At 34.0% G+C, this 15855-nt stretch overlaps 1 protein-coding gene across 4 annotated transcripts in view; it reads left to right on the top strand.

The window, feature by feature from the left end:
* The first annotated feature begins 7892 nt into the window (after nt 1-7892).
* The window catches only part of LOC127854107 (uncharacterized), a 41169-nt gene continuing 33206 nt past the window's right edge, over nt 7893-15855 (top strand). The window contains exon 1 of one of the 4 annotated variants that reach the window (XM_052389110.1): nt 7893-8110. In XM_052389110.1, coding sequence (XP_052245070.1) covers nt 7963-8110 — 148 coding nt within the window. In that variant the 5' untranslated portion in view covers nt 7893-7962. Of the gene's footprint in view, nt 8111-8363; nt 8396-8418; nt 9187-10949; nt 11180-15855 lie in introns of those variants that run through there. The other 3 variants (XM_052389129.1, XM_052389116.1, XM_052389135.1) reach the window with 3 other exon arrangements.

The following is a 15855-nucleotide window of genomic DNA, read 5'->3' as shown; positions in this document are numbered from 1 at the left end:
TCCCCCGCCTGGATTTCCGCAGTGTAGCGAATTTACGTATTCGTCCGAAACCGCAAGCGGGAGTGACGTCATTAAAATCACGTTGATTCCCGTCATATTGTTTTCTTTTTTCAGCGCAATAAGTGCAAAGTGTTGCTGCTCACCTTAATGTTATTGCATAATGTTCTTTTCTTGACAAGTAAGCTTCAGAGGAATAAAAATACATTTTAATAACATGCATTACTATAAATCAGAACAGTATGACGTTTGAAAATGATAGTGTTGTCAACGCGAGACATGCACATATGGTGTGCTGATATCTGTATGCAAATTCGTGTTGTGCCAAATAACGATTGGTATTTGGCATACGATCGCTTACGCGTCGTTATTAACTAAGAATGACGTCGTGATAAGCAGTTTCAATTAAACTGACATAAAAACTGAAACTATAATTAACGTTAAAATGGCTGCCGCAGATCGGCTAAATTTTGCAGATTTTGTTGTTTTCAGAACAGACGGCAATATTCATGAAATTGGTAAAACAATATATTAATAATTCATACTTTTTAATTACCCCTGACTTGTTTTCATGGTACTAGTATGTAGCAACATTTGTACGCGTTTGAACGTCTTATATATTCGTTTTACGGAATGATTGTAAACATTGAAACAGAAGCACAGATAACGTAACATTGGGTAATGTCTGGCGTACCTCTCAAATAGAAATAACGCATCAAATAATTCGATGCACATATTTTATTTATTCTGCGGTTACGTGTTACCGGTTTGAAAAAAAAAAATATGTTACAACAAGGTTCCTGCAAAAGAACTGCTAATACTTGCACAAGGTACCACAATTTACGAGTAATTTCCTACACGTATCATATAAATGTTTTAGGAATTGCTTATTCTGTTAATATTATCTACATTAAACAAACGTGCAAGCAATAACTATATTTTATTTGCGAATATTGTAAGTATGTTGTCTGTTTCAGTGCACAAACCTAGGGAATCCTTCGTATGCATATTAAATTTCGCACTAACTTTAACTTTAATGCAAGGAAAATTTCGGGTATATTTCGGATCTTCGCCCCGAGAAATTTCACAGACGAACTTTGTATGTTCGTGTATATGAAATGTATGAAGAGCAAGATGCGATATGTACTTTACCCTCCGTTTTGTATATTTATATATACTGTTGACTGTGAATACCATGGTTTTTTTTTCAATGTAGTAAATATGACGTTGTCCGTTGAGAATTTCTATATAAATATATAGTATATGGGTGGCAATACTGTACATGACTTTTATAATCTAATCTGAGGAGCAAAACAGATAATGAAACACTATTGAAATTATGTTTGTATCATCTTTTGAACAAAATTTATTAAGCTCATATATTTTAAATATAACATAAAAACAATGTAATACGTTGATATATATTATAAGTAAGATGGTGTGTTCGCACTTACAAACATGTATTATCTTTTATGTCAAATATGTGTAGTTTGGACCAATGACCTGTATTTACTTAATAAACTGAGTTGAGTTGAGTTGTTGCAATAATAGAGTAAGCAAGGGCATTATAAACACTGGTGTTAATAACTGATTTTAATGTATCTTCAAAGAAACATGGAAAATGAAATTTAATTAAAAAGTATAAAAAAGTCACGAAGGGAAGGAATATAATACATTAAAAAACTATTTTTGATGTACAAAAATATGACCATATATTCAGTTCAATACGGACATATTCTGTAAACACTGATATTAACAGTTAGTGAAACAAATTTGATGTATCTATAACTATTGATACACGACATTATTCTTTTGTTTACACATTGTCCATGCATGGCAAAAATTAATATTGTCATAAGACTCACGGTATGACGTCACCTTGTGAAAACAGGGTTTCATACATTTACAATAAGAGCCAGGCACTATTCTGTGAAATACTGCATATGGTTATCTGATGTAATGGGTACTTAATATTGTATTTGACAAACTAAATAAAAAACGAAAACTTTCTATGTCTTCAATCAGTGTTTTGTTTTTCAATGGTTGATTAAAGTGTCATCTCAGATTATGTTAAAATATTGAAAGTTTATCGAAATGTTAACAAAATCGGAACATCATCACTAGAGTTCTTCCCTTCGTGAAAAAACATATACAAAAGTGGACATAATTTCGTATAGCGAGTATAATTTGCATCGACTCATCATTAATATAGAATTATTTTGTACAAGTTGTATATATTCATAAGTTAAATGGGCTTTTTCACAGATTTTGGCATGTATTGATGTTTGTCATTAAATGCTTTATATTGATAAATGTTGGATCTAAAAAGCGCAGGTAAAAAATCAAGAATAAAATTAAAGATTTTACATCGGGTAAGATTGGACCACACAAAAAATAGTAATAACTTTTAATTATGTTCATAATGCATTAAATGTTAGTTTACCCAAGTGACTTCCATTTGATAAGTGAAGCGTGTTTAAAGATTAGTTACTTCCCTTGTTATCGCTTGCACCACTATTATAGTTTCAGTCGTAATATATTTAAGTCGAAAAAAAAACATATAGCTGAATGTTTCTTCAGCTTATCCAGTAAATGAGGTGTCAAAGGTAGGTAGGAATTGAGGGATTTCAAGGACCAGAGAAAGCAAAAATTCCAGTAGAAAAGGAACAAAAACAGGTTTTGCCACTGAAACGTCTGGCCAAAATGTTTGTGTCCGCGAATCATTCTTAGCAAACTGGATTTCTTTAAGATACACTAACCACATAGTCATGTCCTATTATTTGCCACATATAATATATATATATATATATATCATCACATTATGGTCAGAATTTCAATGTCTTTACAGGTGATCTACAACTATTTAGAATTGCAGTCAATATTATCTGGGAATTCCCATACCAGTTTCAGGATGTTATACATGTACTACGTCTCGGTTGTATGCACTTCCTGGTGAGTTTTGTGGGCTCATGAGGACGCTTATGGCAATTAGTAGGGTGAAAGAGCTGTTTGAGTCAACATTTGCTGAAGTCTCCAAACTCCTAAATAGGAAGAAATATCCACAGAATCGCGGGCATTACGAATAATGACAAATTAATGGTTGCGCAAGGTATTCGCTGAAAATAATTTTCAGACATCTGATGATCTAGAAATGTATTTTAACAATATATTATACGTCTAAATTGTGGGTTGATTGTTTGAGTTAGGCAGTATTTCTTTCGATAATATATGTTCGAGCAGAAAGAGAAAGTGATTTTCCGCTGCACTTGGCCGCAGTTAATCTCATGATACCATATTTCTTTGCCCCTGCACACCCTAACTACGCAAGATGCGGCCTATATTGCCAAAGGTCAATGTAGAAAATGCATGAAAGCGCACAATTCAAGTTCTTAAAGGGTGAGCATGTAATGAGACATTTTGCGGGGGTATGATATGCCATATGGATCGAAATGTTCATAGTTCTAAACGACATTTATGAGATATGGCCATGGCACGAAGGGAATTATAGGTTCAACACTCTATCTGAAACTCTAAAAGTTTTGATGTTAACGTACTTGAAAACACATGCTTGTTGGTTTTCGATTCACTATATCTTTCTTCTCTTAAAATTTTGAATAATTACCATTTTATGTTTGATTCTTAAATATTTATCACCTAAGCTGGTTTATTGGTAATTATATTTTACAGTACTGTCCCTTTAATTTTTTTATTTTTTATTTTACAGTAATGCCCCTGGATTTTTTTCACGTCATCGTGTCATCGCTTCTCAATTACGTCATACGATACTCTTTCACTTTCTTGGCTACATTGATTTTGTTTTGACGTCATCGCTTCTATATTTTTTCATACGACACACTTTCACTGTTGTAATCTACATGCATAGGTCATTGAGTTTATAGCGTTCAATTTTTTTTCTTACTGACAGGCGTATCTAGTTAGATTTATTTTTTAGCAGTCACATAAACAGCCAAACTATGTAACATGGATCTGTTACACCCATTATTGCTGCTTCTTCCTGTATGATCTCAAATATTTACTTTATGATGCTATATTCCTAAATCTTTTTCATAACTACGCAAGATGCGTAATGTCTCATTACATGCTCACCCTTTAAAAAGAAGTAATGTAGTTGACACTTACTCGTAGTTTCATTTCACCGTTCCTCAAAAAGTTGTAACTCTGTTGCTCTGGCCTCTTTCCTACCATTGAGTAATTAAATGGTAATTAAATTGAATGCGTTTTAATTCCTTTTTATTATTGTTTAATTTGAGTTGCAATGCCATGAGGTTAAATTTTATTTACACCTAAATGTATCATTAATATTGCTGTGCCAAGTGTGGGATTGAGCGCTCTTAAACCGGTTTAAACCCCTAATACTTTGCAATGACCGTTCCAAGGCGATGACCCCAGCTTTATTCTTATAAGTGTTTATGTTGTTTTGTATTGTGCTGTTTTGTACTGTTTGGGCAATTGGTCACTTGCCTTAAATTAAGGACCAACTAATTGTATATAATAAATGAGAATTCAATACTGCTCCAGAAGCGGGAGTTTCACTTCTTCTTATTGGAATTTGAGCCTGTATATTTGCAGCAATATGGTAGAAGATCTGAGAGAAATCAGAAGTGCCAATTTAGTGGACACTGATAAACAAAAAATGCAAAAAAAGCTGGGGAGGATTAATGCAGATGCTAATGATAAAGCAAGTATTTGGAGAAATTTTACAGAATGATCCGTTGGATCCAAGCATGTATCCACCCAATCAGGTGAACATTATGACTGGAACAATAGCACCAACGTATTATGTTGATTAAGCAATATATATTGGTAAAAGACATGTTATTGAACTCATTGCCGGACAATTTTTATGGGTCAATATCTACATAGATTGAAACACAGGTTGTGTCTAGCAAGCACATTAGGGTTTCAGACACCTGAGTGTATGGCATCAATCAGATTTAATCAATAGTGATTGGCTTACACGCGAGTTCTAGGGAAATTGACATTAACCATATACTAAACCATGAATTGGTTCCACTATATACTGCTATGTTTACTGTAACAGAGGATCTTAGAATATGAAAACCCAAATCGGTGCTAAAGAATCATTTAAAAGTAGACGTGTCTGACCTGCACATTGAAAGCCAGATCAAATGTTCAGAAATATATGGATCTGCTATCCTGTATGTCATTCTCTGGCCCTTAGACGGAAATGCATGCATGACTCTATTGACAACTTATATAAGACATAAACAAATCTGAATAAAGGTGATGTCTACTTCGTGTTTGACCGATACATAGAGTTCAGCACAAACAGTGTGGCAAGGTCAGATAGACAATCCAATGTCTCAAGGGTGTACAAACTAACGGGTGACATGGCATCACCACCACAGAATGTTATACTATGTGTCACTGAGAACAAACAACAGCTGATCTCCGTGATTTTTAATGCTTTATGCACGGATAAAGAATTTCACCTCTTGTGCACTCAAACGCACAAGTTGGTCGTTACAGGAGAATGATACGCCCACTGAAATATATGAAGGTGTCCTAATCAAATCGAGCTGAATAAAAACAATACGAAGAAGCTTATGTTATTATGATAAGGCAAATGGTTGACGCTGTAGAAGCAGAACACACTTGCATTTCTGTGTGGCAGCTGATGATACAGACGTGTTTGTTTTGTCTCTAGATGCGACACTGTGGCTGGATATTTTGGTATCGGTAAGGATACAGTTATTAAGATGCTGAAGGCATGTAATTCCATCAAACTGTTAGGCGATATGACAGCATGTATGAAAGAAGTTGTGAAAATTTGTATCAGCATGCTATGGAATGACTGATACAGAGCGTCTATTACGATACAAAACCTTTGGACAGCCATGGTAGGCAGGTCGGGTAAGGCTATGCGATCGCGTACAAGCTTGTCGCCAACCAAGGAAGCATTCTATAAAAATGTAAAACGTATTCTCATACAGGCGTGTATATGCAAACATGCATTAGATGCAGACACCCCCAGATCTGAATCCATGGTTGGCGAAAGGACGAGGCCTTTAAAAACATCCTTTTACCGATTACACTAGAACATCAAATGTTGCTTTAGCTATTATCAATTGTGCTTAAGCAACATTAATTGATAAAATGTGGGTGTACAAGCGATAACCCATGTACAACATTTTGTGCTCATGTAATCAAGTGTGACTACCATGTAATATTTTTTGCGCTTGTTAAAAAAATCAGGTTGATATAATACATTGTAACAATTATCAGACAAAACATACCCGTTAGATAACTTACTTTGTCAATGAGAAAGGAAAGATGGAGAATTATAGCTTATTGCGTTGTGTTATTGTTGGTATCAAAGACAATCAAGGGAACTAAACATATATTTGCATTAGAAAATCACTAAATGCTGGACAACAACTCATAACATGAGCTAAACTAGCATACTTACTACTTTATACCATGATGTTTGAAAACTGTGAACGTTTCATGACCTTAATGACCAAACGTTGAATAATACATAAAGTGATGTTTCAATTTATATATAATGTGCTTTATGACATATATTACATCGGTGTATTTTCATAACACGAATCATACCTTCGACGAAGTTGCTGTTACTGTACACACTGATAATATATAACTTTTCTCCAATGGATTAGGTTGATATGTTCTTGCTATACTATACTCTGCATTTGTATTACAAAAATTCATGTTATGTTATTTCCATATTTAATATTCCTATGAGAAAATTAGGATATGATCTTGGTTTTATATAGGCGCACTCTTTGAGTAGCCATCTTGATCTGGCAGCCATTTTCGACGCCATTTTCATTTGTTTTTATTACAAACATTTGCACTTTTTTATTTATATTGAACATTTATAACAATCTCAAAATGACAGTATAAAACATAGAATATTGCATATCTATATGATTTAACAAAAAATACTAAAAACGGCCGCCATCTTGGACGCCCTCTTGAATTTCTCACAATCCCCTAAGATATGAGCCCGGCATCATTATGATTCTTCATCAGTAACATGTCGCCTAACAAAAAAACAACACTTTAACATGTACTTATACACCTCAATGTCGGGTTTGGTGAAAAATTGCCACTTTTCTGGCGGACTAATTTGTCAAGGTTAATATCAATACGAATGATAATTTCGCATCGCATAAAAACGGGTTTACCTTTTGTTTTTCTGGCGGTAAAATTTAAACATTAAAATATGCGTGCGTCACACTTTGAATGATGGTTCAATTAAAATGGTTAATTATATCGCGGTGTCCTGATAAGAATGAATGAGAACATATCAAAGTAAATTATACGTTACAGTATACTAAATACTTTTTGTGTTCAATGCTATACCCTCTAAAAATGAAACGTCATGGGCACTTGCCATGGCTTTATTTTTGAATATTTCTGTGTGCATGTGGTAGGAAAAATATTGTTGTATACTACAAATTCAGTGTTTTGCTTTTAGGTTGGAGACTACATGAGGTTTTGACAGATGGCGGGAAACCCTCATCAACTGGAGATAAGCCGGTAAAAGATGGCCTTAAAACAGTGACCGTTTATTCGCGTCGAGTTCTTTCTTACATACTGCCTGACCTATCTGCAAAAGTTTGACTTTATTTTTCGTTGCAGTTATTGCTTTTACATTGAATTTGTTGTTAAGGGAAATCTTTTAGTATATTGTGACCTCAACCACACTCTGGATAATCAGGCGATTTATTCCATGAGATTCCGTAGATTATCGATGTATCACGATTGAGTTAACCAATCAAAATCGCCGATCGTGACCTTTTGCTGCCAATCTGAACGCATCGGACAGTGGGCTACACCACACCGTCTATGTGGCGGAATTGTCCGAGGTGTCCCGATTGCTTTTGCTGCATGTCAAATGAGGTTGTGGAAGCTGCAGAAGTAAAACGCGAAATTTGTGTAAAATATTAACTAAGTATGGGTTGCGGTGGCTCGAAAACGAGCGACAAAGGGCAAAATTCTGATGATGGAAATGAGACTAAAATAGTTCAACCTGAAATCAGCATAAAGATTGGAAATGAAGTACGTCTTCTTGAAAAGAAACCTAGAATTGTGATAGTGTTTGGTAAGTGCCTAGACAAATGCTTAAAAATGAAAGGTGCTTAGCAAGTTAGCGACGCTATTTAATATGTTCACTAACATAGATTTGTTTAACACGAAGCAGATTTCTTAATTTAACACTTATATTTATAGAGAACAAATATTGTTTTTAATAAAATGTTAAAGGGGCCTTTTCACAGATTTTGGCATGTTTTTTTCCGTTTGTCATTAAATGCTTTATAAATTATATTGACCTTATCGCAACATCCGGGCACTTGCGTCAGTTAGAGTTACATGCCCCTTGACGACGGTGAAAACAAAAGCGCTGTCGCCATTTTATTTGCATTGAAATATTAAACACTGCTCGCAATATTCTTAAGTTAAAGCACATCTTCGCGACTAGTTCTGGCTTCCATAACTTTAAATGTCGCTTTTTATGATTTTTGACTGGCGCGACTTTATAGTTATGGACCAACCCCATTAGGAAAGTCAACCAGAAATTCCCGAAAAGTTGACAGTTAACAAAGACCGGTCCAAAACAGCTTTTAAATGCAGTTGTTGGCCCAAATCAACCACTTGATTGGAAAGATTGACATTTTTCACATTTAACTGATATATTCTTTCACAAAATACTAACTTAAACATTTAAAATGTATCTATTGTGCTCTTACATATCGAGAAAAACGGCGATCTGACAGACTTTCTTGAAATGCGAATCTCCCGAGATTTCACGGTCATATGACGTTATTTCCATTTTTAGTAACAAACCATGTGCTCAGGTGTTTTCAAATTCAGAATGACATTTCCCGGTATTTTAATTATTCTGGCTTATTTTGTAAACAAATTGTAGTGTCAATACAAAGTCAAAGTAAATATTATATAAAACTACCTGATTCACAATGAAATCAGTCTTAAAATCCACCAGACGTAAGTTGTTAATCACAAATAATAGAATTCAGAAAACGAAAGTAATGTTTACAATTTCAGCATAAAATGTCAAGGTTTATCCGAAAGTATCCAAATGAAAACTCGTCACGTGACAAAGCTACAATGGCGTCAAAATTGTGAATTTCAGACTGATGAGAGTTATTTTCATCTATTGTAAGATGCATTTGAAACATTTAACCTTAAAATATTCCTCGATGCAGTAATTTATATTCATTCACCAATATATGTAGAAATGTATCCAAGAAAATGAGCTTTCTTTGATTTATAGCGTGACATAAATATGTTACGACTCTGGTTGACTTTCGATACGGGGTTAGCTTCAGCGTACAGGTCTGTCAATACTATATAAACTGTACGCTGAAGTTTCTTTAGCTACTTCGCGACTATTTTTTATAATAAAAATACCCAGAAATAGAAATTCTTTCATAATAAATTTAATTTAATGAACGAACACAAATAAGGATGAAAACAAACAACCAATAAATTTTAAATATATGCATCATATACTGATATAGTATAGCTGATTTGAACCTCTGTATTTGTTACCTTATTACCTTGTTACGTATTTAATAAATTCTCATGATAAATGTTATTGTTTTATTTAATTCACACCAATTTCAACACTTTGTTTCCGCATGTTAGGCATTTGAATGCCCCTTTCTTCATCACAAACCGATTATCTCGTTATGATCGGATACTGTCCAGACAAAGAAAACACGGTGTCATAAAGCCAGCTGGGGACCTATACTTGGGGCTCTGCATAAACCACATGTGGTCATTAAACACAATTTATGATACCTCTATGTCATCTCTTATGATACTGAGCAGTCATTTAAGCCAAATTTTTAATGCCGAAATAATTGAATATACAGTTGCTTTATAAAACACGTTGACACCTTAAATAAACATTTAATTAAATTAAATGCAATATTTTTCATTTGATTGTTTGCATCAGTCTTAAAATGGTGTAAGCTTTTGTATTCTGGTGTTTAATTGCCCCTTTGTTTTGCATAATCCGATTATCTCGTTTTGATCAAATATTGTCCAAACTTAACTGACAAGAAGGTGTCATAAACCACACTGGGTGGTCCAGACAGTGTCATTTAACACGATAGATGCCACCATGTCTCCTCTTTCTGGTAGTATTATGCAGTCATTTGGATGAATAATTAACGCCGATGTACTTAACAGTTGCTTAAATTAGATATGTGACATATGGTCAAATATAAAATCATGTCCAATTTGAAATTTACACCGTAAAGATACAAGCCCGATTAATTTATTAAAGTATTTAATAATTATAAAATGTACGTAAAAAAAAGTAATGTATTGAGCGTGTATCAGTTAATTAAAAAGACGTCATTCCGTATTAAGATTTAATGTCACGACAATAAACGATCGACATCATAAAAAAGAAATTACGTTTGACAGCAACGGGGGTAAATAATGTTTGAAAAACAAATATTTATACAGATATATGTGTGTTAATTTTAATATTTGTCACTCGTACTTATTACAATGAACACAACTAAGGCTTTCAGTAAGTCATGTACCAGATGTCCCTACGTATTTTACAGCTTCACATTAGCATCATAAATTGACATAGTAGAAATATAATTATAATGTTCGAAGATGAATGAACCCTGAAAAGAACGACAATACTCATTACATCAACATCTACAAGGATACTCACATTATTACAGAATAAACGAATTTACCCGGTGTCTCAGTGAGAAAGTTAATCATGAATGTCGCCGTACTCGATCGTCGCCCACTTGGTCGGGTCATTTTTCCAACATCCAGCTTGCAATTTGTACGGACATTCATTAAGTCCAATTAGTTTTATTTTCTGATCATATTGGGCTTTCGAAGTGCAATCTAACCCTTCATAATAGTCAAAAGACATTTTAAACACCAATTACAGGACATTTAATTACCTATCGACTTCCCAATAGGAATGCAATTGACGAAATATCAGCAGAGGTGCTCAATCAGCGTAGTAAATCGACCGTATCTAGGGCATTGTTTTCACCGTCGCTAAGGGACTGCCCCTTGTGTGACGTCATCGCGATAGGGTCAATTGATAAATGTAAACATTGGATCTAAAAAGCTTCAGTAAAAAATCAAGAATAAAATTGAAAAAAAGGTAACCCGCAGCAATGCTCGAACCACTGACCCCTGGAGTCCTGGAGTAAAAAGTCTGCCACTTAGACCACTCCGCCATCCTTCTTGAGGTGTCCAGTCGTTACACCCCCTGGACGTTACACCCCTGGTCCTTACACCCTCTAAGCCTGGACATTACACCTCCCAAGATATTGATTAGATTAGAAAGGTGTACCGGTAATCAACTTATGAACCACTAATTGGATTTGTCATGTATGATGAGATAAATGGTTGCTCAAATGATTTAATTGAGCAGCCATCATTTAAAACATTAATTTTTATTTCACCAGAATGACTGTAACAATATGCATCTAAATATAAATACTTTTTTTCAAGAATATACAGAAAGAAAAAAACTTGAAGAAATAAAAATAATGATAAATAAAATAAATATTTAGGATAAACAAAACACAATCTTAATTCATATACATTTACTTTATATTCAGCCGCACCGTACAACTGTAAAATATCATACAATAAAATTGAATTGTGTATCACAATCAAGATGCATTTTACAAGCTTAATCATCTTTTATCCTTTTATTAATTTAAGATGTGTGATGTCATAACAGCTTTCCTGCCTCAATTATAAAACATAGTTAAATAAAATAATTGCAATATGTATTGGTACTAGTAAAATCCCCAAAGCCTGGGGAGAATATACAATTAAATAAACACTTACTTTAAAGGTCCCGTCCATAAACCAGCGCTTGGTTGACCGTAGTATTTCCAATTGCCTTGGTGTGGAGAAGAGGATGTGCTGTTCCCTGTCAACACGCAGGTACATGTAGGCTATGATGTAGTCCCCGCAGTTCAGATAGTCTTGATTCACTGCAAACTCCACGTCAGTTGGCTCTGACTGTCTTTGGCTCTTTCTGTGACGGTTGGCCTTCCTCTGGAGGGACTCTGCTGTTGGCAGGTTTGAGCGGGTACCCCTGTCAGAAAGAGCAGTTCTCACCAAGTCCATAGCGGAGTGGTACAGATGGCTTGAAGAGTCCTCCTTGATTTTCACAGAATTTTCCTTCTTGTACAGCAGACTTGGATCAGCGGGATGACAATGGTTGGTGCTGTATATATATAAGCAATCCTCATATTTACACAAAATTATAATAATAACGACAACAACGGAACTCTCCAAATTATTAATTTTCGCGTTGCAACGCTTTATAATTTTCAGGTTTTTAAATCGTTAAAAGATGCATATAATGGCTACTTTAGAGCATGGTAAATGTTCAGTATTACTGTTTCCTCACAAATATCATTTCTAAAACGAATTTGCGAATCTGAAACAACTTTTTTCAATTTTGTCAATTTACCCAAACGTGGAAAGGCCCCTTTAAGAAAATATTATTTTCATGGTTTCAGTGGGATCTAGCATATCTATCGGTAGTGTCTTAATTTTAATGAATACATAGGGGCCTTTCATAAAGTATGTCACGCTTCAGGTGGGGGGGGAAGGGGTGTAAGAAAGTGTCACAGTTTGTGACATGGGGGAGGGGGGGGGGAAGGCCATGTGATGTCACACATTTTTTTTTTTAAATATTCCAAATTTATTTATTATTTCTTTAAAGTTTAGTAGAATTTAAAAATAAATTGTCAAAAATTTGAGAAACATTTAAATTAGTTTTATGTCAAAATGCGATGAATTGCGTATCTCCTGAATGTGTTGTTCGAATTTTAAAGACACCTTGGCTGGGCCGGCTTATTCAATTATAGCACAGCATCCACGCAGATTTCTTAGTAAATGACCATATAATTTATTAGACTGTTCCATTTTTTTAGTAAGTAAACTTTACTAAAGGGTTGAAAGAAAATCTAATTTATAATTGTGCTTTTATTAGAGGTTAACACATGGATAAATATTGATAATGCCCACAGTAACAACTCTACAGTCATAAAAGCCTGAGGCAAAAGGCTCGCGAGTTGTTATGAGAGTTGTTATGAGTGTTGGAAATGTGAGTAAATGCCAGACCTCATGGTGTTGATAAACTTTGGTTAATTGCCTTAAGTATTAAAGTCATTTTAATAATGTGAAAGGTTTTTTAAGTGAAATGTTAATACGGTTTAATAGTTTATACCTATTTATTTTAGCTTGATTGCATCGAAAGCCTAAAGCTTATATAAATGCTCTAGAGTCTGTTTCCTGGGCCTAGAACCAGTACTTGGTGTCTATGGGGAAGATCTAAAGAACGCTCCCACGGTGGGGATCGAACCTGTGACCTCCCAGTTGCCAGGCCGACACCATATCCATTACATCGCGGCGACCTACCGTTTAATAGTGAATTGTGTTTTAGATTAAATTTGAAATAGGTATTAATTTAAAAAATATATGTTTGAAAGTGTGAGTTTGTGACATACTTTAGGGGGTTCGAAGATTTTGTGACGGGGAGGGGGTAAAAATGGTAAAAAAAACATGACATACTTCATGGATGGCCCCATAAGAATTTGGGAAGTGAACAAATACAAAAGCACATGTGCATTATTTGTCAATCAGAAAAGGTTGACAGTCTTGATTAGGCTGAAGTCATATACCATGTGTAAAATGGTTGAACAACGGATCCCGTGGTAAATTGTCGTTAGTTGTCAGGGCTTTTTTTCCTTCTTTGGGACCCGCCGAAAATCGGCCCTTTCCCCTCAGATTTTTTTTCCCCTCAGCAGGTAAATTTTCCCCCAGACTTCATTTTTTCCCCTAAAAAAAAAAAAAAAAAAATAAATTTTTTTAACTTTAAATACATAAGTTAACCTGATCCAGTGTAGAAAATATAACATATTGCATAATTGAATTATCTGTTGCCTTTATTTTGTTTTAAAAACAGCAAAATATAATGAATCGATTATTTAAGACTTTCCTTATTTTCCCCAAAATCCGGCGTTTCGCGTGATTTTTTCCCTCAAAATCCGGCATTTTGCGCGATTTTTTTTCCCCTAAAAAAAGGCCAGGCCCTTTCCCCAAAATCAGATAAAAACCCCTGGTTGTCAAACACTGTTACGATATTGACCTTATTTCGAAATTTGAAAACATTGAGCTCAAATTAAAGATTGCCATCATCTTTCACAGGGATAGGAACACACATTGATTTTGATCACAATTAGTACTGGTGACTTTGCATAATGTGTTAAATGTGAATTTAAACAGGTTTTCATAAAATTTAAATAAATCTTGTTCATAAGTTTAAGATGATTTATCTTTAAATGTCTGTTTTAAGGTTTGTCATTGCCTTATGCACGTCAGATTTTCGTAATGAAAATCAGTCTACAGAATTTTTCTCCCTTCAGACTTCACCTCAATCACGCCCATTTAAGTGATTTTCAAGTGTTTTTTTGTTGATATTAACAGTGTATCACAAATTTTAAATCAAATACATTTTCCTACAAACCAGAGGAAAGCAATAAAAAAATGTTGAATTAATCATATTTTAAATGATTTTTAATGCTTAATATTTAAGTACATTGTATACAAGTAAGCGTCATTTTAGTTTACAAAGCAACTATGAAATATTTACACACACAAATAAAATTTTATTATTATTGCTTACAAGAACCTCAGTTGAAGGTTTGATTTTTCTTGAAAGTTCTTTCAAATTAAAAGATGCCATTAACAAATGACCAATAATCAATGTTTACCCATGTCATTCTGTACCATTATATTACTGCTAAACAACTATTGATATTTTCAGTCAAAGGGCATGATTTGTTTGTTGAGTATATATATATATATATATTATAATAATACTTACTCAGTAGCAGCTAAATAAACGAATCCAGGTCTGTTCTGTATTGTGAGAACATTTGCGCTGCAATGAAAAGCTCTTTTCTAAAAGGTTTACATTTACAAGTTCATGAAGCTACTTTGCAATAGGCCATAGTTCTTCTGTACATGTATGATAACCACGAATGTATACTATAACTGTAGTCAGCAAAGATTTGTTACATGCCATGATATGGAAAATACAAAACTTGAACAGAAACTTACTATTTGTGAAATGTATTGACAGGGACATTCCAGGGCCCTCCCTGATGAGGGAATTTTTGTGCTGTTTCCCCATTATGGGGAATTTTATATATGATTTTTTAAGCTTAATCTCTTCATAAAATTTGTACATGTTAGCACTATATCCAATCATTTCTTTTTCATATTGTAGTATATTTGACACTCAAATCAAACTATATTGTAATGATGATTATAAAGTGAGGGTAAATATAATAAAGAGGTGAAATTCCTGTTGCTCAAACAGAATTTCTGTCCCATTTTACACACATATATTGTCTTTTATTTATGGCAAGTGATCATTTTCAGTGCTCAAATAATTATTGAAAAAGTAAATTTAAGTATTAATAAGAAACATATTTTATCTATGCCAATTAGAATTTATCTGGTTACAAGGTATAAATCCGTTTTTTTTTTGCGCTTTAAAATTTAAAAATAATCGACTTTGTCGAAATGTCAGAACATACATGTATGCGTCTAGAAATCCTACTCCCTTGAACTCAGCTGAAATTAGCTTGAAGTAAGCAAACATAAAGGAGATTCGATTTCTTTTCAGCATTTAATCAACTCCTAACTTGTTTTTTACCCCTCATTACACCATGCCCATCATATTTTTCAGATGGAACTCAACTTTTGGGAAAAATAGTCAATTTAAGGGACACCCTTGAAATT

Source organism: Dreissena polymorpha, chromosome 1 (assembly GCF_020536995.1).
Source record: "Dreissena polymorpha isolate Duluth1 chromosome 1, UMN_Dpol_1.0, whole genome shotgun sequence".
In the NCBI taxonomy this organism is placed as follows: domain Eukaryota; kingdom Metazoa; phylum Mollusca; class Bivalvia; order Myida; family Dreissenidae; genus Dreissena; species Dreissena polymorpha.
This window is presented reverse-complemented; position numbering and strand designations above follow the sequence as displayed.